This window comes from Scyliorhinus torazame, chromosome 11 (assembly GCF_047496885.1).
Source record: "Scyliorhinus torazame isolate Kashiwa2021f chromosome 11, sScyTor2.1, whole genome shotgun sequence".
Lineage (NCBI taxonomy): Eukaryota > Metazoa > Chordata > Chondrichthyes > Carcharhiniformes > Scyliorhinidae > Scyliorhinus > Scyliorhinus torazame.
This window is the reverse complement of record NC_092717.1, coordinates 110,423,742-110,448,872: the sequence shown is the minus strand read 5'-3', so window position 1 is coordinate 110,448,872 and position 25,131 is coordinate 110,423,742. Positions and strand designations below refer to the sequence as shown.

The window sequence follows — 25,131 nt, the reverse complement described above, 5'->3', positions numbered from 1 at the left end:
ATTGCCACACCGTGATTAGTAGAATATTGGCACAACAGTCCCATAATTGCCAGAACTGCGTAGTGGGCCCTGCTGGGATGACAGGCAGGCCCATATCAAGGCAACCATAGCAGCCAGACTCAGGTAAGTTTGGGGTTGCTGGATAGGGGGGAATCGGGCATCCTTGGGAGAGTTCAAGCAGGGTGGGAGGGCATGTTTTGTGGCCAGATGGGGAGGAACAAAAGGGGGAATTAATCTTGTAGCTTATGTCTCCTCACGTTATTGGGTCAGGTCGAGGGTGGGCAGGAAGGTGGTGGGCTTGCCACCGCTCGTGTTTTCAAGCCCGCCCGCCAAAAACATGCTTGGCTAGGGGCCATGAAATGAGCTCGAAAACTTGATTTCTCTTCATAGATGCTGCCAGATCCTACTGAGTATTACAGCATCTACTGTTTTTGTTTAAGCTCTCCTTATGTTAGGACCTTTTTCCTCCATCGCCAACTGCACCAGAAAAAAATTAACTGATCATATATCTCTTTTTTTTTCATGATCTTAAGCTCTGTTGGCTGTCATGTTTTCCTAAATGGCAATGGTCACTGCAGTCCAAAGTTATCAATTTACATGCTAAGGGCTTTGAAATGTTTATGATGTTTAGGATAAATATTAAATGTACATTTTCCTACTTTTGATTGATTATCATTTGCCATCAAATCCTCTCAGACATAAAATGACAATTTTCTTGAAGGAATCAGTTCATCAGTTAATCTACTATAATCCATGAAACTCTACACTGCAGATCCTATACGTTATGAATGAACAATGTTAATTTGATTATGCAGTTTTATCACTGTGGCTTCTCAAACCATGCATTAAAACAATTGAACTGGCTTTATGTGTAGTAAGAAAGTGTTTGCTTTATTTTAGGGAGCAAGAGTGCAGAACTCTGCTAAGAATCTTGGAGTGAGGGACCGAACACCACAGTCAGCCCCAAGGTAACTGCTCTGTATAATTGAAATAATGAAATGTCATATTAGTTGGTTTACTATTGTTGTTTGATAACAGCAGCCACTGAACTGGAAAGATGGGTGGATTGTCTGATTATGGTCTGTGCAATTCATCAGGCATTCATTTACACAAATGTGGATATTGTGGACTAGTGATTATTGTAGTGCAGAGTGACTATGGTACTGTACTCACAACCAAGAGCTTATGACATCAAAATCATGGAAGGTTTGAGACTGAATTGGTTGGCCGGCACCAGGGGGAAACCCTCAAAGCTTCTGAATTGTCACTGAAAACACAATTTTATGTTCTTCATGGAAGTAAAGCCAACACTTCATAGAATTTACAGTGCAGAAGGAAGCCATTTGGCCCATCGAGTCTGCACCAGCCCTTACAAAGAGCACCCTACTCAAGCCCACATATCTACCCTATCCCACTTAACCTTTTTTTTGGACACTAAGGCCAATTTATCATGGCCAATCCACCTAACCTGCACATCTTTGGACTGTGGGAGGAAACCGGAGCACCCAGAGGAAACCCACGCAGACATGGGGAGAACGTGCAGACTCCGCACAGACAGTGACCCAGCCAGGAATCGAACCTGGGACTCTGGAGCTGTGAAGCACCTGTGCTAACCACTATGCTACCATGCTGCTCCCTTCTCTGCGGTCTGGCCAATACATGACTTCATGACTTCAGTGCAATACCATGTGGCTGACTGAATGTCCTGAAGTGGCATAGCAAGGCAACTGGGAATAAAACAATTACTAGAAAGCAAATAGAAGGATCACCAGCACTTTTACAGGGCACAAGGAGTGAGTTGTAAATCTGACCTTACCAGCACCCACACATCTTGAAAACAAAATAAATCTACTGATTCATGACTGACTAAATTGATCTTCTACTTTCAGGTGTTTGATTTGCAAAATGACCAATTCCTTTGTTTAAAATCTCCAAAACAAGGGAGAGTTTCTGTGATTCAATAAGAAGTACACAAGTTTGGAATTATGGAATGATAGAGCCCAGAAGAAAGCCATTCAGCCCATTGTGCCTGGAGCTGGCTGTTTGGCAGAGCTATCCAACTCGCCTCACTGCCCTGTTCTTTCCTCACACGCTGGGGAGTATCCTAGGCCCAGCCACCTTCCACTGCTTCATTAATATCCTTCCCTCCATCATGAGGTCAGAAGCAGGGACATTCGCATAGTGTTCGTTATTATTTGCAATTCCTCAGATACTGAGGCAGATACTGAAGCTGTATGCAGCAATACCTAGGCAACATTTAGACTTGGACTGAAAGTGACCAGCAACAGTCATGCCAGACAAGTGTCAGGTAATGACCATCTGCAACAAATGAGAATCTAATCACGTTTCCTTTAGGCTCAATGAAATTACCAAAACCCCCAACTACCACCATCCTGGGGTTTACAGTTGACCAGAAACTGAACTGGAGCAGCCGTATAAATACTGTGGATACAAAAGCAGGGAATTCTTCAGCGAGTAGTTCAGCTCCTGACTCCTTACCCTCCCCCTCCCCACGATGAACAATTCTTCAAACATTGTCATGAACAATCCCCACCATGCCTCAAATCCTGACTCCCCAAAATCTGTCCAGCATCAACAAGCACAAGTCAAGAGTGTAGGTAATACTCTAATTTCTCTGGCGGACTGCAGCTTCAACAACTTTGAGGCAACTTGATGCCACCCAGGACAAAACAGCCCATTTGATTTGCACCCCATCCACCATCTTAAATACTCATGCACTGGACTACTAGTTCCGTGTCTTTTATAAATGTTTATTTATTGGATTTATGAACAGAGTATATTTTGCCGTTATGTACACAGGATATGATATATATAAGTAGGCATCCGTTTGTGCCGGCGAGGCACTTTCAGAGGGCAATCCTCGAATGGGTCTGGTGCCGGTGTTGCCCCTTGCTTCTCCCTGCCGGATTTCACCGCCGTTGTCTTCTCGTGCTCACTGCCGCTTCCGCCGGCCCTCCCGTCCTCCGCCTGTATTCTCCTTCTTCTCTGTTCCTGTGGATGTCAAGTTGGTTAACATTCTCCCCCCCACCCCCCCCCCCCTCCGCTGCGGTTCGCCTTTCCTTCCTCTTAGATTCTGTGGAAGCCGTCGTCTGACCCTCGGATGGCGAATTTAATTTTCTCCATTTGGAGAGATTCCGAGAGGTCGGACAGCCAGTCTGCAGCTTTGGGTGGTGCTGCTGACCGCCAGCCGAACAGGATTCTAGGGCGGGCGATCAGGGAGGCAAAGGCAAGGGCATCTGCCCTGCTCCCCAGAAATGCATCTGGCTGGTCTGAAACCCCGAAGACCGCCACTTTCGGGCATGACTCCACCCTGGACACATTGTCCACGTTGGACATTGCCTCGAAGAAGGCAGTCCAGTACTCCACAAGTCTGGGGCAAGACCAGAACATGTGGGCATGGTTGGCCAGGCCTCCTTGGCACCGTTCACATCTATCCTCCACCTCCGGAAGAACCTGCTCATACGAGTTCTTGTTAAGTGGGCTCTATGTACCACTTTTAGTTGCGTCAGGCTGAGCCTTGCGCACGTGGAGGTGGAGTTGACTCTATGCAGTGCTTCGCTCCAGTGTCCCCACCCTATCTCGATCCCCAGGTCCTCCTCCCATTTCATTCTTGTTGCATCCAGTACGGTGTTGGCCCTTTCTACCAGTCGATCATACATGTCGCTACAGTTTCCTCTCTCTAATATGCTGGCGTCCAGTAACTCTTCCAGTAATGTTGTCGTGGTGGTTGGTCCTTGTCTCCTTTCATAGGAAGTTTCTGAGTTGCAGGTACCGTAGCTCGTTCCCCCTGGCTAGCTGAAATTTCTCCGTCAGTTTGTCCAGTGTCGCGACCCTGCCGTCGGTGTCTAGGTCCCTGACTGTCAGTGTCCTCTCGTTCTGTCCCCACCTTTTGAAGGTGGAGTCAGTCAGCGCTGGTGTGAACCTATGGTTGTTGCAGATGGGAGCTTTGTCCGACATTTTGGTCAGGCCTAATTGCTGCCGTAGTTGGTTCCAGGACTGGAGGGTGGCTATCACCACCGGGCTGCTGGAGTGTTTTTTGGGTGGGGATGGGAGTGCCACCGTGGCGAGGGCCCGAAGGGAGGTCCCCTTGCAGGAGGCCTCTTCCACGCGCACCCACTCGGCTTTTGGCTCCTTGATCCATCCCCTTATTCGCTCGGCCGTCGCCGCCCAGTGATAGAATTGTAGGTTTGGGAGGGCTAGCCCTCCCTTTGATTTTTTTTTTTGTAAGACCTTCTTTGGGATCCTAGCATTCTTCCCCCCCCCCCCCTTGGGGATGTAGATCGGACTCTGTCGAAGGCCTTTTCTGCGTCTAGGGAGACGATCACCTCTGGTGTTCTCTCCCCGGAGGGGGTCATTATCACGTTCAGCAGGTGCCTGATGTTGGAGGTAAGCTGTCTACCTTTGACAAAGCCCATCTGGTCCTCTGCGACCACCTCTGGTACGCAGTCTTCTAGCCTTTTGGCTAGGATTTTGGCCAGTATTTTGGCACCTGCGTTCAGCAGTGAGATGGATCTGTATGACCCACATTCCGTTGGGTCTTTATCTTTCTTAGGTATCAGCGAGATTGAGGCCTGTGCTAGCGTGGGTGGCAGTGTGCCCTTGGCCAGCGAGTCTGTGAACATCTCCCGCAGGTGCGGGGCCAGTGCTGTCACAAATGTTTTGTAGAAGTCCGCCGGGAATCCGTCCGGTCCCAGTGCCTACCCCGCCTGCATGGAGCTTATGCTGTCCATGATCTCTCCCAGTGCTAGTGTTGCTTCCAGGCCCCGTTTTCTGCCCTTCCCCACGACTGGTATGTCCAGTCCATCATGGAACCGTTTCATCCCGGACTCCCCCATTAAGGGCTCTGAGGTGTACAGCCCTTGGTAAAAGGCCCTGAATGCTTTGTTGATCTTTTCTGGCTCTGTTTGTAATGCGCCTCTAGAATCCCTGATTTGTGCAATTTCTCTGGTGGCTGCCTGCTTTCTCAGCTGGTGTGCCAGCAGGCGGCTGGCTTTGTCTCCGCGTTCGTATAGGGTCCCACGAGCTTGGCGGAGTTGAAACACTGCTTTCCTGGTGGAGAGCAGATCAAAGTTCCTTTGTAACTCTTTCCTCTCCGCCAGGAGCTCTACGGTCGGAGCCTCGGAGTATTTACGGTCAACCTCCAGTATGGAGTCGACCAGCTGCTGCCTAGCCGCCCTTTCCTCCATATCTCTTCGCGCTTTGAAAGGGATGATTTCCCCTCTTAGTACGGCCTTTAGCGCTTCCCAGAACGTGAAGGGTGAGACCTCCCCCGTTCTGATTGTTCTCCGTGTATTCTGCTATGGTCAGCGATATCTTTTCGTTGAAAGCCTTGTCAGCTAGTAGGGCAACATCCAACCTCCATGTGGGGCGTTGGGCCCTGCCCGTTTCCAGCCTCACGTCCATGTAGTGTGGAGCGTGGTCTGATATCACAATTGCGGAGTATTCCACTTTGTCTATCCCCGGAAGCACGTTTTCCCCACCACAAAGAAGTCAATTCTGGTGTATACGTTGTGTACCGGGGAGAAGGAAAATTCCTTCTCCCCTGGGTGGGTGAACCGCTCCCATCTGTTCCATAAAGTGACCGAGTTCCCTTGCCATGTTTGAGGTTTTCCCCGTTTTGGGGTTTGATCTGTCAGTCGTTGGATCCTGTACACAGTTGAAGCCCCCCCATTGATTAGTCGGTGCGTCGCTATGTCAGGGGTTTCTTCTTGATGAAGCTCGGGTCGTCCCAGTTGGGCGCGAACACGTTAACTAGTACTACCGGTGCCCCGTCCAGAGTCCCGCTAACCATGACGTACCATCCCCCTGGGTCCGTAACCGTCTTTGTCACCCTAAACATCGTCCATTTACTGATCAGTATTGCCACCTCCCTGGCCCTCGTCCCGTAACAGGAATGGTAGGTCTGTCCCGCCCAGCCCTTTCTTACCCGCAGTCGGTCCTGCTCTCTCAGGTGCGTCTCTTGAAGGAAGATTATGTCTGCCTTCATGTTTCTTAGGTGGGTGAGGACTCTGGATCTTTTCACTGGGCCGTTGAGTCCCCTTACATTCCAGGTGACTATCCTGATGGGAGGCTTCTGTACCCTCGCTCCTGTGGGATTAACCATATTCACCTGGTAGACGCGCCCCTGCCCTCCGGGGTTCCCCCTTATTAGGGGGCCGTCCAGGATGGCCGCTGCCACTGCTCTCTCCATGCGGTCGGGCCCCTGCGCTCTGGGGCTTCCCTCCGTCCAGGGGAACCCCGCCATGGTCGCCCGCTGTGCGTCCGCCATACTGGTAGCCCCCTTCACTCTGGGGTTTCCCTTCGCCCAGAGGCCGTACTGGGTGGGTGCTTGCAGCGATTCCTTGTTCCGAGCCCTTGGTTGCGGCACTCTGTCGCCCTATTGCTGTTCCTTTTCTAGCCTTGTTTGTCCCTCCGTCCCTGTGTTCCGCCCCCCCTGTGCCCCCTCCCCCAGTGTCTCCCTTTCCTCTCCCTTTCTCCCCTCTCCCGTATATCCCTCCCTTGTCCCTCTTTCCCCTGCTCCTATCCTCGTTTGCTCTCCCGCCTCTGTTGAGTGGTCCCTCCCCTCTGCCTGGTGCCGTCCCCTCTGTTGGGGGCGCGCTGCGGCCCTGCTTTTTTGCATGTCCCTGGTGCTAGCTTTCTTGCTAGTGCAGCGACCCCCCTCTAGGGAGTTACTGTCTCGCTTCTCCCCTGCCCAGCCTCTGCATCTTTCTGCCCGCTCTTCCCCTGCTCTACCCTGCACTCCCCCTGTTTGCTCACACTTCTCCGCTACTCTCGTGCCCTTGTGCTGGGGCCTGGTTTCCCACCTATGGCGGTTCGTTGGGTAGCGGTTTGCTTTTTGTTCAGGGTGCGCTTGCCATGTTGGGGATGAGGGCGGGGGAGCATGGCATTGTCTCCCCCCTCCCCGTCGGCGTGTTGTTGCCCCTTACCAGGGGCCCCTTGTTTCTACCCTCGCTGTTCGTTTTCCAGCCCGTGTTCTTCGATAAATTTGTTTGCGTCGGCGGGGGATGTGAAGAAATACTCTCTTTCTTGATACGTGACCCAGAGTTTTGCTGGGTACAGCATACCAAAGCGCACATTGTTCCTGTGAAGGGCTGCTTTTGCTCTGTTGAATTCGGCCCGTCTCCTGGCGAGGTCTGCCCCAATGTCCTCATACACTCTAATGAGGTGTCCTTCCCATTTGCAGGTTCTGTTTTGCCTGGCCCAGCGCAGGATTGTTTCCCTGTCTTTGTACCGGTGCAGTTTGGCTATAACTGCCCTCGGGTCTTCCTCCGCCCTGGGTTTCGGGCGCAGCGACCGGTGCGCTCAGGGGGGGTGGTGGCTCGGTCGGCCGGGCCGGCTCGCAGGCCAGCGCTCTAATGCGCTGTCTCCGTTCGGGGGGCGGGGGGGGGGCTGGGGGCGCGACTCTCTCCGGTCGCTTCCTGGTCTCCAGCCCCAGCTCCTCCTGCGCACCTTTGCTTCCCCCGGGCCGCAGCTTACCGCTCCGGTCCCTTGCGGCCTCCTCTCCTTCTCCCTGGGGGGGCTCTCCCCTCGTGCTTCTGGCACTCGCCCCGCTCCCGGGCACCCAGGTCTCCGACCTCGCTCCGCCTCAGAGTCCGGGTCGCTCCTCTTCCTACACCCTCTCCCGCCTTGCAGAGGCCCAGTCGGCCAAGCCCGCGCACCCGGGCGCATGTTCTTTTTGGGAGAATGGGACGCAACTGTCGTTCTCGTCACTTCTTGATCCATTAGTTCAGTGTCAACAGTGTGTACCATCTGCAAGGTGCACTGCAATAACTCACCTAGGCTTCTTTGAAACCTGACATCTCTACCACCTGGAAGAATAGGGGCCACCGTCAGCAAGTTCTCCTCCAAGGCACACACCATCCTGACTTGGAATTTATTGCAGCTCCTTCACTGTTGATGGGTTAAATATTCTTGAACATTCTCCCTGACATCATTGTCACTGCACCTAAATCATACCAAAGAGAATTAGAGATGAGCAATAAATAGGGCGGCACGATGGCGCAGTGGTTAGCACGGCTGCATCACAGCGTCGAGGACCTGGGTTCAATCCCGGCCCGGGTCACTGTCCATGAGGAGTTTGCAAAGTCTCCCTATGTTTGCCTGGGTCTCGCCTCCACAACCCAAAGATGTGGATTGGCCACGCTAAATTGCCCCTTAATTGGAAAAAAAAATGAATTGGGTACTCTGAATTTATTTTAAAAAGGAGATGAGCAATGAATGTAGTATTTCCAGTAACGCTGCAGTAATTTCATCAACAAATTTTAAAAATGTCCCGAATGCAAGACAGAGTGACCCATGACAGGGTGACCCAAGACAGAGTGACCCAAGACAGAGTGACCCAAGCACAGCAGAGTGACCCAAGACAGAGTGACCCAAGACAGAGTGACCCAAGCACAGCAGAGTGACCCAAGCATAGCAGAGTGACTCAAGACAGAGTAACAGAGTTCCCGTAACAGCCTCCCCGAACAGGCGCCGGAATGTGGCGACTAGGGGCTTTTCACAGTAACTTCATTTGAAGACTACTTGTGACAATAAGCGATTTTCATTTCCTTTCATTTCAAGAACAGCAGAGTGACCCAAGACAGAGTGACCCAAGACAGAGTGACCCAAGCACAGCAGAGTGTCCCAAGACAGAGTGACCCAAGACAGAGTGACCCATGACAGAGTGACCCATGATAGAGTGACCCAAGGACAGAAGAGTGACCCAAGCACAGAGTGACCCAAGACAGAGTGACCCAAGCACAGCAGAGTGACCCAAGACAGAGTGACCCAAGACAGAGTGACCCAAGCACAGCAGAGTGACCCAAGCATAGCAGAGTGACTCAAGACAGAGTAACAGAGTTCCCGTAACAGCCTCCCCGAACAGGCGCCGGAATGTGGCGACTAGGGGCTTTTCACAGTAACTTCATTTGAAGACTACTTGTGACAATAAGCGATTTTCATTTCCTTTCATTTCAAGAACAGCAGAGTGACCCAAGACAGAGTGACCCAAGACAGAGTGACCCAAGCACAGCAGAGTGTCCCAAGACAGAGTGACCCAAGACAGAGTGACCCATGACAGAGTGACCCATGATAGAGTGACCCAAGGACAGAAGAGTGACCCAAGCACAGAGTGACCCAAGACAGAGTGACCCAAGACAGAATGACCCATGACAGAGTGACCCAAGACAGAGTAACTCAAGCACAGCAGAGTGACCCAAGACAGAGTGACCCAAGACAGAGTGACCCAAGCACAGCAGAGTGACCCAAGACAGAGTAACTCAAGCACAGCAGAGTGACCCAAGACAGAGTGACCCAAGACAGAGTAACTCAAGCACAGCAGAGTGACCCAAGACAGAGTGACCCAAGCACAGCAGAGTGACCCATGACAGAGTGACCCAAGCACAGCAGAGTGACCCAAGACAGAGTGACCCAAGACAGAGTAACTCAAGCACAGCAGAGTGACCCAAGACAGAGTGACCCAAGACAGAGTGACCCAAGACAGAGTGACCCAAGACAGAGTGACCCATGACAGAGTGACCCAAGACAGAGTGACCCATGACAGAGTGACCCAAGACAGAGTGACCCATGACAGAGTGACCCATGACAGAGTGACCCATGACAGAGTGACCCAAGACAGAGTGACCCAAGACAGAGTGACCCATGACAGAGAGACCCATGATAGAGTGACCCAAGCACAGAAGAGTGACCCAAGACAGAGTGACCCAAGAAAGAGTGACCCAAGAAAGAGTGACCCAAGACAGAGTAACTCAGAACAGCAGAGTGATCCAAGACAGAGTGACCCAAGACAGAGTGACCCAAGACAGAGTGACCCAAGACAGAGTGACCCAAGCACAGCAGAATGACCCAAGACAGAGTTCCCCACGGTAGGCTACTGCAGAAAATACAGAGGCATGGGATTCATGGTGATTTAGTGGTTTGGATCAGAAAGTGGCTAGCTGTAAGAAGACAGAGGGTGGTGGTTGATGGGAAATGTTCAGCCTGGAGTCCAGTTACTAGTGGTGTACCACAAGAATCTGTTTTGGGGCCATTGCTGTATGTTATTTTTATAAATGACCTGGAGGAGGGCGTAGAAGGATGGGTGAATAAATTTGCGGATGACAATAAAGTCGGTGGAGTTGTGGACAGTGCGGAGGGATGTTGCAGGTTACAGAGGGACATAGATAAGCAGCAGCGCTGGGCTGAGAGGTGGCAAATGGAGTTTAATGCAGGAAAGTGTGAGATGATTCATTTTGGAAGGAATAACAGGAAGGCAGAGTACTGGGCTAATGGTAAGATTCTTGGCAGTGTGGATGAGCAGAGAGATCTCGGTGTCCATGTACATAGATCCCTGAAAGTTGCCACCCAGGTTGTGAGGGTTGTTAAGAAGACGTACGGTGTGTTAGCTTTTATTGGGAGAGGGATTGAGTTTCGGAGCCATGAGGTAATGTTGCAGCTGTACAAAACCCTGGTGCGGCCGCATTTGGAGTATTGCGTGCAATTCTGGTCACCGCATTATAGGAAGGATGTGGAAGCATTGCAAAGGGTGCAGAGGAGATTTACCAGGATGTTGCCTGGTATGGAGGGAAGATCTTATGAGGAAAGGCTGAGGGACTTGAGGCAGTTTTCGTTGGAAAGAAGAAGGTTAAGAGGTGACTTAATTGAGGCATACAAGATGATCAGAGCATTAGACAGGGTGGACAGTGAGAGCCTTTTTCCTCGGATGGTGATGTCTAGCACGAGGGAGCATAGCTTTAAATTGAGGGGAGATAGATATAAGACAGATGTCAGGGGTAGGTCCTTTACTCAGAGTAGTAGGGGCGTGGAATGCCCTGCCTGCAACAGTAGTCGACTTGCCAACATTAAGGGCATTTAAATGGTCATTGGATAAACATATGGATGATAATGGAATAGTGTAGATGGGCTTTAGATTGGTTTCACAGGTCGGCGCAACATTGAGGGCCGAAGGGCCTGCACTGCGCTGTAATGTTCCATTGTCTATAGAGTGACGCAAGCACAGAGTAACGCAAGACGAGTAACTCAAGCACAGCAGAGTGACCCAAGACAGAGTGATCCAAGACTGACTGACCCAAGACAGACTGACCCAAGACAGACTGACCCAAGACAGACTGACCCAAGCACAGCAGAGTGACCCAAGACAGAGTGACCCAAGACAGAGTGACTGTCACAGCAGAGTGACCCAAGACAGAGTGACCCAAGACAGAGTGACCCAAGCACAGCAGAGTGACCCAAGACAGAGTGACCCAAGACAGAGTGACTGTCACAGCAGAGTGACCCAAGACAGAGTGACCCAAGACAGAGTGACTCAAGCACAGCAGAGTGACCCAAGCACAGAGTGACCCAAGACAGAGTGACTCAAGACAGAGTGACTCAAGGCAGAGTGACTCAAGACAGAGTGACTCAAGACAGAGTGACCCAAGACAGAGTGATCCAAGCGCAGAGTGACCCAAGCACAGAGTGACCCAAGCACAGAGTGATCCAAGCGCAGAGTGACCCAAGCACAGAGTGACCCAAGCACAGAGTGACCCAAGACAGAGTGACCCAAGACAGAGTGACTCAAGACAGAGTGACTCAAGCAACTTCATGAATTAAGCACTAAGTTGGGAATTTACTGTTAGTTGGAATTTGGTGCAGAGGGGTTGTGCTGCTTCACCTACCTATTTTTCAGCCTCCCGTAGCTAATCTTTTTTGTCTGAAAGGTCAGAGATTATAATTTATTCTTACTTTAGCTAACTAAATTAACAACTAATTAAATACATACGGTTGAACAGACATGGCAGGTATGGTGCTGAGCCATGACTGTTACTTATGGGAGCCTGCAGAATGCACTCTAGGTTCGGACAGCCAGATCTGTTGTCAGTATATGTAGCTTTTTTTTTAATGTATTTTATTGCAAACATGTATAAACAAGAACAGTAACAAATACAACCAACACATTCAACATCCTACAGTTTGTACAGTTTACCCTGTTTTACCCCGTACCCTCCCCCACAATGAATAATTCTTCAAACATTGTCATGAACAATCCCCACCATACCTCCAATCCCTCCTCTGACCTCTCAACTCAAATGTGATCTTTTCCAAACATAGAAAATCATGCAAGTCCCCCAGCCGGGCTGTCACTCTCGATGGCGTGACTGCCCTCCAAATTAACAAAATCCTCCGCCAGGCAATTAGAGAAACGAAAGCCCCAACGTCGGCCGCTTTTCTCTCCACCAGCTCCGGCACCTCTGAGGCCCCAAAGATCGCCACCATTTAATTTTGGCTAGTGTCCCAAATACCGCTTCCCAGTACCTTACCAGCTTCTCGCACCCCCAGAGCATGTGCACATGGCTCGCCGGTCCTCGTCCACACTTTTCGCACACGTCAATCACCCCACGTAAGAACTTGCTCATTCGTGCTCGAGTCTTGTTCACATTGTGCGCAATATTAAACTGGATCAGGCTCATCCGCGTTCAAGAAGTAGTAGCATTCACCCTACGCATAGCCTCGCACCACCGACCCCAGTCTATTCCCCCTCCTCCCAGCTCCTCCTCTCACTGACACTTAATCTTCGTCACTTGCTCCCCAAGCAACCCGTATATATCTACAATCCAGCCCTTTCCAGGCTTGTCTGGAAGCAGCAAATGCTCCAGCAGAGTATACCATGGCAACTCGGGAAAAGCCCTCCACTCTTTTCTTATTTTCCATACCTCCCATATCTAAACCCACTCCCTCTTGGCAGCTCGAACCTTTCCCATAGCTCATCCAAACCCGCAAATTGCCCTTCCAGGTACAGGTCCCTCACCTTCAGCCCCACCCACCTCCACTTCTTATACATCCCATCCATCTCCCACGGCTTAAGCCTGTGGTTCCAACATGATGGTGTCAACACCGAAATCCCCTCCAATTTAAAATATCTCCTCAGTTGGTTCCTTACTGTGATCGTCAATTGCACCACTGGGCTCTCTGTGTATTTCCCCAGGGCAAATGATAGAGGGGCCACGGCTCTCAGGCTAGATCCCCTGCAGAACTTCTCTTCCATCCTAACCCATTCTGCTACCCCCCCCTCCCCCCCCCCCCCAACCTCCACGTCACCTTCTCCATGTTTACTGCCCTGTCGTAGTGTAGCTGGTTCGGGAGTGCCAACCCCCCTTTCTGTCTCTGCCTCTGTAGCAGTGCCCTCTTTACCTTCGGCGCCTTCCCCGCCCATACAAACTTCGAGATTATTGCCTCTAATTTCCGAAAGAAAGCCTTTGGGAGAAAGATCGGGAGGGCCTGGAAGACAAACAAGAACCTTTGTAACACATTCATTTTTACGACCTGCACTCTCCCTGCTAACGCCAGATGCAGTGTTTCTCATCTCTTAAGGTCCCTTTTAATCTCTTCCACCAGCGTTGTCAAATTCCACTTGTGCGTCGTGGCTCATTCTCTTGTCACCCGAATCACAAGGTACCAAAACCCTCCCCTAGCAAATTTAAATGGTAGCATCTTTAACTTGGCCTTCGGCCCCAGCGCGTTTACCGGAAATATCTTGCTCTTCCCCACGTTCAACCTATACCCCGAGAAGGCCCCAAACCTTTCCAATATTCCCATGATCCTACCCATACTCTCCAGTGGATCCGATACAAACAACAACAGGTCATCCGCGTATAGCAATATCAGTTGTCCCCTACTCCCCCTCCCAAACCCCGCCACATTGCGCACTGCCTAAGGGCCATCGGCAAGGGTTCAATCGCTAATGTAAATAGCAACGGCGACAGTGGACATCCCTGTCTCTTACCTCTGTACAGCCCAAAACTCCATGAGTTAATTCACTTTGTCTTGGATCACTCTGTTTTATATAACAAGCGCACCCAAGCCACGAACTTCGGTCCAAATCCAAACCTACCCTAAACACCTTCTCCGCATTCATGGAGTCAACAACCTCTGGCACCTCCCCCACTCTCACCCCGACGGTGGCATTATCGCATTCAATGAGCAGCACGGTGGCGCAGTGGGTTAGCCCTATTGCCTCACGGCGCCGAGGTCCCAGGTACGATCCCGGCTCTGGGTCACTGTCCGTGTGGAGTTTGCACATTCTCCCCGTGTTTGCATGGGTTTTGCCCCCACAACCCAAATGATGGGCAGGCTAGGTGGATTGGCCACGCTAAATTGCCCCTTAATTGGAAAAAATTAATTGGGTACTCTAAATTTTTTTTTTTTTTTTAATTATCACATTCAAAAGCCTCCTGATATTACTGGAGAGTTGTCTGCCTTTTATGAAACCCATTTGGTCTTCTGCCATCGCCCCTGGCACATATCCCTCCATCCTTCCTGCTAGCATCTTGGCCAGCACCTTCAAGTCAGTATAAAACAACAAAATGGGTCTATATGACCCACACTCGAACGGATCCCTCCTATTTCTCGGTATTCATAGAATTGTAGAATCGTAGAATTTACAGTGTAGACGGAGGCCGTTCAGCCCATCGTGTCTGCACCGGCCCTCCGAAAGAACATCCTACCTAAACCCACACCTCCACCCTATCCCCGAACCCCACCTAACCCAACATTTTGGGACACTAAGGACAATTTAGCATAGCCAATTCACCTACCTGCACAATGTTGCACCATGGGGGGAAACTCGAGCACCCGGAGAAAACCCACGCAGCCACAGGGAAAAGGTGCAGACTCCGCATAGACAATGACTGATGCACGATCAATTGCACAAAGACTAAAGCTGGGTACAACTGTGGCTTTATTACAGTCAGATGCGTGGCCTCCTGCTGCAGCTGGCGAAAAGGCAGGGCACTGGAGGTCATGCATATTTATACAGTTCTCCGTGGACGGAGCCAGCCGGCAGGAGCCGCCGGCGAACCTGTAGTGCAGGTCCTCCCTTACATCCCCTAATACAGTGGTTCACCACATTCACCCCCTGTTAAAAATGAGTACGCGGGGGTGACGTGAAACTATATATAATTAGTGCAATTATGTACAGTGGTAGGAAAAGAAAAGTCCATGTTGACGGTCCGGAGTCCGTCAAAAGTTCAGCCGGTCCGGTGCTTTGGTGGTTCGTTGGGAGCGGCGTAACGGTGGTGGCGAAGTCGGTGCTGGCGGTGGTGGAGGTGGCACCGATGGCGGTGGTGGCGGTGCTGATGCCGGCCAGTCATCAGGGAAGTCCGGGAGCATGCCGAAGTCCTCTTTGTCCTCTTGTGCAGAAAAGGGGAGGGTGGGTGGTTTGGTGGGGTCAATATTGGCGGCGCGGTGGGAGGGGGCGGCGCATGGTTGGGGGGTGGGGTGTTGGGGTGGAACCTGACGGTGCCAGGTCCCTGAGTGAGACAGTATCTTGGCGGCCGTCGGGGAACTCAACGTTGGCATATTGAGGGTTGGCGTGGAGCAGGTGAACCCTGTCCACCAAGGGGTCCGCCTTGTGGAGTCGGACGTGCCTACGGAGAAGGACCGGTCCTGGAGCTGCGAGCCAAGTCGGGAGCGACATCCCGGATGTAGACTTCCTGGGGAAGGTAAAAACATGTTCATGGGGTGTGTTATTAGTGGCGGTGCACAATAGTGACCGGATGGAGTGTAGAGCGTCAGGGAGGACCTCCTGCCAGCGAGAGACTGGGAGGTTCCTGGACCGTAGGGCCAGCTGGACGGCCCTCCAGACTGCCCCATTCGCCCGTTCTACTTGCCCATTTCCCCAGGGGTTGTAGCTGGTCATCTTGCTGGAGGCTATACCCCTGCTGAGCAGCTCATCGCTCATGAATGAGGATCCCCTGTCACTGTGGATGTAGGCGGGGAAACCAAACAGAGCGAAGATGGTTCTGAGGGCCTTGATGACGGTGGCAGACGTCATATCGGGCCCGGCATGGGATGGCAAAAGGAAACCGGGAGTATTCATCGATCACACTGAGAATGTACGTGTTACGTTCGGTGGAGGGGAGGGGCCCTTTGAAGTCCAGGCTCAGGCGTTCAAAGGGGCGGGAAGCCTTCACCAGACGCGCACGGTCTGGCCGGTAGAAGTGTGGCTTGCACTCCCACAGATCTGGCAGTCCCTGGTGACTGTCCTTACTTCCTCGACGGAGTAGGGCAGATTGCGAGCTTTGACCAGATGGTACAAACGAGTGACCCCCGGGGGACAAAGGCTGTCGTGTAGGGCCCGGAGTTGGTCCACTTGTGCGCTGGCACATGTACCTCGGGAGAGAGCGTCTGGGGGTTCGTTGAGTTTACCGGGGCGATACAAAATCTCGTAATTATAGGTGGAGAGCTCAATTCTCCAGAGCAAGATTTTATCATTTTGAATCTTGCCCCGCTGTGTGTTATTGAACATGAAGGCTACCGACCGTTGGTCCGTAAGGAGAGTGAATCTCTTACCGGCCAGGTAATGCCTCCAATGCCGCACAGCTTCAACGATAGCTTGGGCCTCCTTTTCGACGAATGAATGTCGAATTTCAGAGGCTTGAAGGGTGCGGGAAAAGAATGTCTCGGGTCTGCCTGCCTGGTTTAGAGTGGCGGGAAGGGCGACGTCTGAAGCGTCGCTTTCTACTTGGAAAGGCAGTGACTTGTCCACTGCGCGCATTCCGGCCTTGACGATGCCTGCTCTGATGCGGGCGAAAGCGTGTTGTGCCTCGGCCACGAGGGGGAATTGGGTGGACTGAATGAGTGGGCGGGCCTTGTCCGCATAGTTTGGGACCCACTGGGCGTAGGAGGAAAAGAACCCCAGGCAGCATTTGAGGGGTAGGGGAAGTTCCATGAGGGGGCGCATGCGGTCGGGGTCGGGCCCGAGAAGTCCGTTTTGGACTATATAGCTGAGAATGGTTAACCGGGTCGTGCTGAACACACACTTCTCTTTGTTATAGGTCAGGTTGAGAAGAGTGGCAGTGCAGAGGAATTTATCGAGGTTGACATCGTGGTCCTGCTGGTCATGGCCGCAGATGGTGACATTATCTAAGTACGGAAAGGTGGCCCGCAAACCGTACTGGTCGACCATTTGGTCCATCTCTCTTTGGAAGACCGAGACCCCATTTGTGACGCCGAGTGGGACCCCAAGGAAGTAGTAGAGGCGACCGTCTGCCTCGAAGGCAGTGTATGGCCGGACCGACTTCCGGATGGGGAGCTGGTGGTAGGCGGATTTCAGGTCAATTGTTGAGAAGACCCGGTACTGCGCAATCTGATTGCCCATATCAGATATGCGTGGGAGGGGGTACGCGTCGAGCTGTGTGTACCGATTGATGGTCTGGCTGTAGTCCACGACCATTCTGTGTTTCTCCCCAGTTTTAACCACTACCACTTGGGCTCTCCAGGGGCTGTTGCTGACCTCGATAATACCCTCCTTAAGCAGCCGCTGGACTTCGGACCTGATGAAGGTCTTGTCCTGGGTGCTGTACCGTCTGCTTCTAGTGGCAACGGGCTTGCAATCCGCAGTTAGATTGGCAAAAAGGGAGGGGGGATCGAACTTGAGGGTCGCGAGGCCGCAAGCGGTAAGGGGGGGTAAGGGCCCGCCGAATTTGTGGGTGAGGCTCTGGAGGTTGCACTGGAAGTCCAGGCCCAACAGGAGTGCAGCGCAGAGATTAGGAAGGACATAGAGGCGGAAGTTACTAAATTCTACGCCCTGGACTGTGAGAGTGACTACAAAAACCTTGGATCGGGACGAAGTGGGATCTGGAGGCTAGGGAGATCCTTTGATTGGCAGGATGGACAGCGAGGGAGCAGCGCCTTACCATATCTGGGTGAACGAAGCTTTCGGTGCTCCCGTAGTCCAGCAGGCACGAGGTCGCGTGGCCATTGATTTTCACCGTCGTCGACGCGGTGGCCAGGTTGTGCGGGCGAGATTGGTCCAGCGTCATCGAAGCGAGCTGCGGGTAGCCTTCGGATGCTACGGGTGGCGAGCGTATGCGGTTCCGATGTCAGGATGTCCGGAGACCCTGTGGGGGACAAGATGGCGGCGCCCATGGTGCGCACATTGCGGGGTCGGGACAAGATGGCGGCGCTCATGGGGCGCACAGGCCAAAGGGGGACAAGATAGCGGCGCCCAGTGGTCGCACATGGACCCGGAAGGAGAAGATGGCGGCTCATATTGTGCGTCTGGCGTGGAGGAGGGGGCGATAGAGGGCACGATCGCAGCGACTGTGCGGGCCTGGCACACAGCCGCGAAGTGGCCCTTTTTACTGCAGGCTTTCCAAACGGCAGTGCGGGCCGGGCAGTTTTGGCGGGGGTGCTTCTGTTGACCGCAGAAGTAGCAGCGGGGACCCCCGTGGTGCGCTGATCGGCGTGCGGCGCAGGCGTATTGGGATGGCAGGGCCCCGGCTCAGGAGGTCGTCGGCGGGGTCCAGGAGGGGTAGGAAGGAGTAGAAGGGTGGGCAGCGCGGTGGGAGGGGTATGATTGCATGTTACGGGATGCGACCGTCATGGAGAGCGCCAAGGTTTCCTTCTCCGCCAGTTCGAACATGGCCCCTTCGTGCTCGGATGCGGTCCGACGCAATCCCCGTCACGAAAGCATCGCGCATGAGGAGGTTTGCATGTTCGGCGGCCATAAGGCCTGACAATCACAATTCTGTTACAAATGCTTTGTAAAACTCCACCAGAAAGCCATCAGGCCCCGACTTCATTCCACTAACACTATAAATCACTTACTTTAGGCCCAGTGGTTCCTTCAATGCTTGCCTCCTCTCCTCCTCCTACCTCGGAAACTCCAAGCCATCCAGGAACCTTCCCATGTTCCCTTCCATTCCACCTTGCGCCACCTATATTTCTTCTCATCGTATCTCCATTTATCTCCCCCCAGCACGATACTACCTCTCCCCTCTACGTTCTTACTTTTAAAATGTATCTGGATGCAGCCTGCCTCCTCAGCTAGTGGGCCAGCAGATGGCTCACCTTCTCCCTGTATTCGTATTGCACCCCCCTCTCCTTTCTTAACTGCCCTACTGCCTTCCCCATTGTCAGCCTATCAAACAGTCCCTACAATCTCTTTATCTCTGCCAACAGCTCCTTTGTAGGGGCCCCCGAGTATCTCTTGTCCACCTCAACCAACTCCTCCAACAACCATCCATACTCTTCCCTCTGCCTCCTGTCACTATGTGCTTTAAATGAGATAATCTCCGCTCTGCTTTCAGCACCTCCCAAAATGTGGCCGCTGACACCTCCCGTTCTGGTTAGTCTCCACATACTCCTTGATCGTCGACCTAACCGCCTCACAAAAAACCTTGTCTGCCAAAATACCCGTGTCAAATCTTCATTCCGCCCTCTGCACCCGCCCCTCCATCCAATGTGGCACATGATCGGATATTACGATTCCTGCATACTTCGCCTCCACCACCTCTAACAGCACTGCCCAGCTCACCGCGAAGAAATCAATTCTCGAGTATGCCTTATGCACATGTGAAAAGAAGGAGTACTCTTCCCTTCCCCGGGTTCCTAAACCTCCACGGGTCAACCATTCCCATTTGTTCCAAAAACCTTCCTAGCTCCTTTGCCATCTTCAACTTTCCCATTGACTTGAGGCACGACCTATCCACCCTCGGCTCCATCACACTGTTGTAGTCTCTACTCATAATCAATTGGCATGTGAATAGATTCAGGATCACACCCAGTAAACCCCTCACAAACCCCACATCATTCATTCCAGTTTGGTGCATATACGTTGACTAGCACCACCAGCATCCTTTCCAGCACCCCAGTCACTATTATATACCTCCCTCCGGGTCCTGTACCTCCTTCGCTCCCACAAACCCCTTTCTCTTATTCAGGAAAATGGCTATCCTCCGCGACTTCGAGCCAAACCCTGCATGGAATACTTGTCCCACCCATCCGTTCCTCAGCTTAACCTGATTTTAGACTCGGAGGTATGTCACCTGTAGGAAGATCACCGCCACCTTCAAACTCTTCAGGTGTGCAAAGGCCTGGGATCTCTTAATCGGCCCATTTAGCCCACCGACCATTCCATTTCACAAATCGAATCGGGAGCCTACGCTTCCATTCTCATCTATCATCCACCATGATCCCCTTTTGGCTCAGCCTTTCCTAATACCCAATACTTCCTGCCTGTCCAATCGGGCCAAATCTGTCCTCATGCCGATGTAATTATCTTTATTTAACTCCAAAATGCTAGTGTGGAACGCCAGTTTCTTGCCCTCAAGCTGAATTTGAAATTCCATCATTCTATGATCACTCTTCCCTGGATGATTCTTAATTGTGAGGTTATTCATTAATCCCTCCTCATTACACAATACGAAAACCAGAATAGCCTGCTTCCTGGTTGGTTCCAGAACTTATTGCTCCAAGAAACAATCTCTAATAAGTTCAATGAACTATCCCTCGAGGCTACCCTTGCCAATTTGATTAATCCAGTTTATATGCTTATTAAAATCACCCAAGGTTATTACTGTACATTTCTTACAAGCCCCAGTATTCCCTGATTTATACTGTGCCCCACTCTGGGACTACTGTTTGGGGACCTGTAGATTACTCCCACCAGGGACTTCTTTCTCTTGCTATTTCTTATTTCTACCCAGACTGATTCCACGCCTTGATCTCCAGTGTCTATATCATTTCTCATTCCAGCACTGATCCCTTCCTTTACAAGTAAAGCTACATAATCTCCTTTTTCTTGCTCTCTATCCTTCTGAAATACCGAGTACCCTTGGGTATTCAACTCCCAGACCTGGTTCCCTTGTAACCATGTCTCAGTAATCACCAGCAAATCATACCCTTTGTCTCTATTTGTGTTGTTAAATCATTAGTTTTATTCCAAATGCCTCGTGCATTCAGATACAAAGCCTTTAGGTTTGTTCTATTATCAAATTTTCCTACTCTTGTATAATTTCTTGGTGCAATATGACATTCCTCGTTCTGTTCCTTCCTTTTATTTTCTGGTAACAATCAGCCTCATCAGTAACCTGCAGTCCTAACTTCTCCTTGAACTTTCATTTTCTAATTTTCCATACAACTGAACCCTCCCTGCATTTTAGTTCAAAGCCCTATCTACAGCCCTAGTTATGTGATTTGCCCGGACTCTGGTCCCAGCATGATTCAGGTGAAGACCATTCTACCAGAACAGCTCCCTCTTTCCCCAGTGCTGGTACCAATGTCCCATGAATTCGAACCCATGAATTCAAACCCATTTCCCCCACTACAAACTTTGAGAAACACATTTACCTCTTTAATCTGATTGAACCTATGCCAATTAGCTCAAGACTCAAGTAGTAATCCAAAGGTCCTTTTTGGTTCTGCTTTTTAATTTAGCCCATTGCTGCTCATATTCCCTCAGCAGAACCTCTATCCTTATTCTACCTATATGTCAACGTGTGGTTTCAGGTGGGGAAAGTGGTGGTTAGCCCACTGGCGGTGTTGATGGGTTTTCGCACAGTATTTTTAGCCACCTTGAATAAAAAATATTTTTGCATGGGTTTCATGCCACCTACCGGTGGCAGGTGGCCTCTGGTTATATCTGCCCCTCCATCCGCTGTGCACATCAATTAGTGGGACACTCCATTTAAAGGCTGCACAGTGCTCCCCAGCCATTACTTCATGGTCAACGAGGAGATTGGCTGCGAAGACGTCGGCCCCTAGATTCTGGAGCACGCTGTCAACTTAGAGGCTCATAGCTGTCTCTCCCTCACTCCTCAACTTTCAACTGCCCTCTCTCCCCTCTGAAGAAGTGGTGGCCGGTGGCAAACTGCGCACTCGTCTCCAAATTCCCCTCGGAGGTGAGCTTGCTGGTTTCATGTTTTTACAAAACAGTCGTCAATGCGGCGATCTGACATCACACCACCATGGGTGGACATTACAGCACGAAGGGAGGATTGTTACGGAGAGTCCTCATAATTATGTGTGAATGAATGCAGGGGGGGGATCCCTGTTACGTTATTGGCGGAACAATCACTCTGGGAAATGCTGCCGTGTAAATCCAGTTTTTGGTCTTTTGCGAGATTTTGCACCCCTGCCGCCATTTCCACCGGCTGCAAACGGGGGTGCAAAATCCCGGCCACAGTTTCTAATCATCTCTCTTTAATTTACTGTGCTGTGAATAAGGTCAAGGAACTCAATGAGAATATTGACAGAAAATATGATATGTTGTGCCAAATAATAGAAAGTTTATTTATTTTCCATGAGTTAATTTATTTTAATGGCCCAGGCAAGTTGCTTTTCCCACAGTAACATTCACACTAAATTAATGTTCACTGATGTTTTGTAGTTTCAGGACCAGCAAAACAGTTTATAAAGCTTGCTTTAAAATGTAGTAAAGTACACTGTGAAATATTTATTGTTGGTGGGCCTATTCGTGGTCTAGTAATTGTTTACTTCATTTTAGTGTTCTGTTGCGAATGCTCAATAGACCTGTTGATCATCGATACATTTAGCCCTTTTGTTATGTAACATCTGCCATTTGTTCCTACTAGATTGTACAAGTTATGTCAACCACCCCCTGATGGAGATGCATGAAGATTCCTGCCTCATAACCCAGGGATACCTAGGTGTAGACTTTGCAATAATAATTCATTGGCCATTTCTGTTGCAGATAACAGAATGATCCGGGTTTGCATACAAGTTGTTGAAAGTGCTGGTAAAATTATGTGCTCACCTTTATGAACTGTACCAAGATAAACCTTGGCCACTCATACAACTGGAATAGCTGTTTCTTGGTTATGCTGAACGGGCTCAAATTAGGGTTGCTGTTTAGTGAACCTCTTGGCTAAACTATAAAATTAATTAAAATTGCTTAGTGTAAATGTATAAAACATCATATTTTAATTAACTATCAATTTGAGAAGCTATACTCAGCTTGAACAGTTACAATTCTTTAATCCTTACCTCTTATATTATTAAAGTATAATTTGTTGATACTATTTTGTAAATTTGAACTGTTCACTATTTAAGATGATATCCTGCGTTGTAGCTCTCTTTTGTCAGGCATAGGCACATTTACAAATGCATACTACAATCAGATGTTGCCCTAATCAGTTTCATATTAAGAGGATGCGACAAAACTGTAATATAACCAAGAGGTTCAGATCATGGGCGTCATTCTCCGACCCCCCGCCGGGTCGGAGAATGGCCGTTGGCCGCCGTGAATCCCGCCCCCGCCCCCGCCGAAGTCTCCGAAGGGAGAAAAGTCGGCGGGGCGTTAATGGCGCCGCTGCCGCGGAGAATGTCACGGGCCTGCGCAAGGCAGCCGATTTTCGGCCTGCCGATATTCTCCCTTCCGGATGGGCCGAAGTCCCGTCGACGTGATGACCGTTCACGTCGACGTCAATCAAACCTCCTTTTCATCGGCGTGACCCGGTGCTCCAGGCTCACGCCGACCAGCGAGGAGGTGAGTGACGGCCTGGGGGGTTGGCTCTGGGCAGGAAATGGCGTGGCCGCAGACTGATTGCCTGAGAAGAGGTGTGTCTCGGCTTGTGTGTGTGTGCGGCGGGGGGGGGGGGGGTGGTTAGAGTAGGCTGGGCTCCGGGGGAGTGCCGGGAGGGGGTCCGTGCCGGGGTGGAGGTTGTGGAGGGGGTCCGTGCCGGGGTGGAGGTTGGGGGTTGTGGAGGGGGTCCGTGCCGGGGTGGAGGTTGGGGGTTGTGGAGGGGGTCCGTGCCGGGGTGGAGGTTGGGGGTTGTGGAGGGGGTCCGTGCCGGGGTGGAGGTTGTGGAGGGGGTCCGTGCCGGGGTGGAGGTTGGGGGTTGTGGAGGGGGTCCGTGCCGGGGTGGAGGTTGGGGGTTGTGGAGGGGGTCCGTGCCGGGGTGGAGGTTGGGGGTTGTGGAGGGGGTCCGTGCCGGGGTGGAGGTTGGGGGGGGGGGGTCCGTGCTGGGGTGGAGGTTGGGGGTTGTGGAGGGGGTCCGTGCCGGGGTGGAGGTTGTGGAGGGGGTCCGTGCCGGGGTGGAGGTTGGGGGTTGTGGAGGGGGTCCGTGCCGGGGTGGAGGTTGTGGAGGGGGTCCGTGCCGGGGTGGAGGTTGGGGGTTGTGGAGGGGGTCCGTGCCGGGGTGGAGGTTGGGGGTTGTGGAGGGGGTCCGTGCCGGGGTGGAGGTTGGGGGGGGGGGGTCCGTGCTGGGGTGGAGGTTGGGGGTTGTGGAGGGGGTCCGTGCCGGGGTGGAGGTTGTGGAGGGGGTCCGTGCCGGGGTGGAGGTTGGGGGTTGTGGAGGGGGTCCGTGCCGGGGTGGAGGTTGGGGGGGGGGGTCCGTGCCGGGGTGGAGGTTGGGGGTTGTGGAGGGGGTCCGTGCCGGGGTGGAGGTTGGGGGGGGGGGTCCGTGCTGGGGTGGAGGTTGGGGGTTGGGGAGGGGGTCCGTGCCGGGGTGGAGGTTGGGGGGGGGTCCGTGCTGGGGTGGAGGTTGGGGCGGGGGGGGGTCCGTGCCGGGGTGGGTGATGGGAGGGCAAATGAGTTGGTCCACCTGGCCAGGTGCCAGCCTCCAACAGTTGGACCCATGCGGTCCATGCCACCTGGCTGGGGGGAGGAGGGGATATGGGCAATGATGACATGTCGTCGTTCCCCTCCCCCCCACCAGGTCGTCATGTTTTCAGATCATCCAGCGATGTTGGCCGCCGTGGTGGCAGCCGCTCATGTCTATGTTGCCCTGGATGAGGAGGAGGAGGAGGAGGAGGAGGAGGAGGAGCGTGCCAGAGAGGCGGCGCAGGCTGCCGCAGAGGGGCAGGCGGCAGCCGCCCAGGCTGGAGGGACACCTGACCGACAGGACGAGGAGGGGGAGGAGGACGTCGCGGCCCCACGGCAACGGAGGCACCCGAGGGCGCCCCGTGTGTACCGGCCCCGGCAGTCATACCAGGACCTCACGGACCGGGAATGCAGGAGGAGACTCCGGATGAGCCGGGAAACCGTGGCACACATCTGCCACCTGCTGGCACACCTGTCACCGCGTGGCACTGGCGGGGGACACCCTCTCCCCGTGTCCGTCAAGGTTACGGTGGCCCTGAACTTTTATGCAACGGGGTCATTCCAGGCACCGAGTGGGGACCTGTCCGGCATATCGCAGACATCGGTGCATCGGTGCATCCGGGCAGTGACAGATGCCCTTTATGCCATGGCGCACCGCTACATCCGCTTCCCCGTGGACCGGGCCAGCCAAGATGCCCGGGCCGTGGGCTTCTCTGCCATTGCCGGGTTCCCCATGGTCCAGGGCGCGATCGATGGGATGCACGTCGCCGTGCGGCCACCTGCAG

The 25,131-nt window shown here is 52.3% G+C and overlaps 1 protein-coding gene across 2 annotated transcripts in view; it reads left to right on the top strand.

The window, feature by feature from the left end:
- Window positions 1-22,987, top strand: part of prex2 (phosphatidylinositol-3,4,5-trisphosphate-dependent Rac exchange factor 2) — an 825,781-nt gene extending 802,794 nt beyond the window's left edge. For both annotated transcript variants that reach the window (XM_072467618.1, XM_072467617.1), the window contains 2 exons: window positions 901-968; window positions 22,377-22,987. In XM_072467618.1, the coding sequence (XP_072323719.1) occupies window positions 901-968; window positions 22,377-22,419 (111 nt within the window). In that variant the 3' untranslated portion in view covers window positions 22,420-22,987. The remainder of the gene's footprint in view (window positions 1-900; window positions 969-22,376) is intronic.
- Window positions 22,988-25,131: the final 2,144 nt, after the last annotated feature.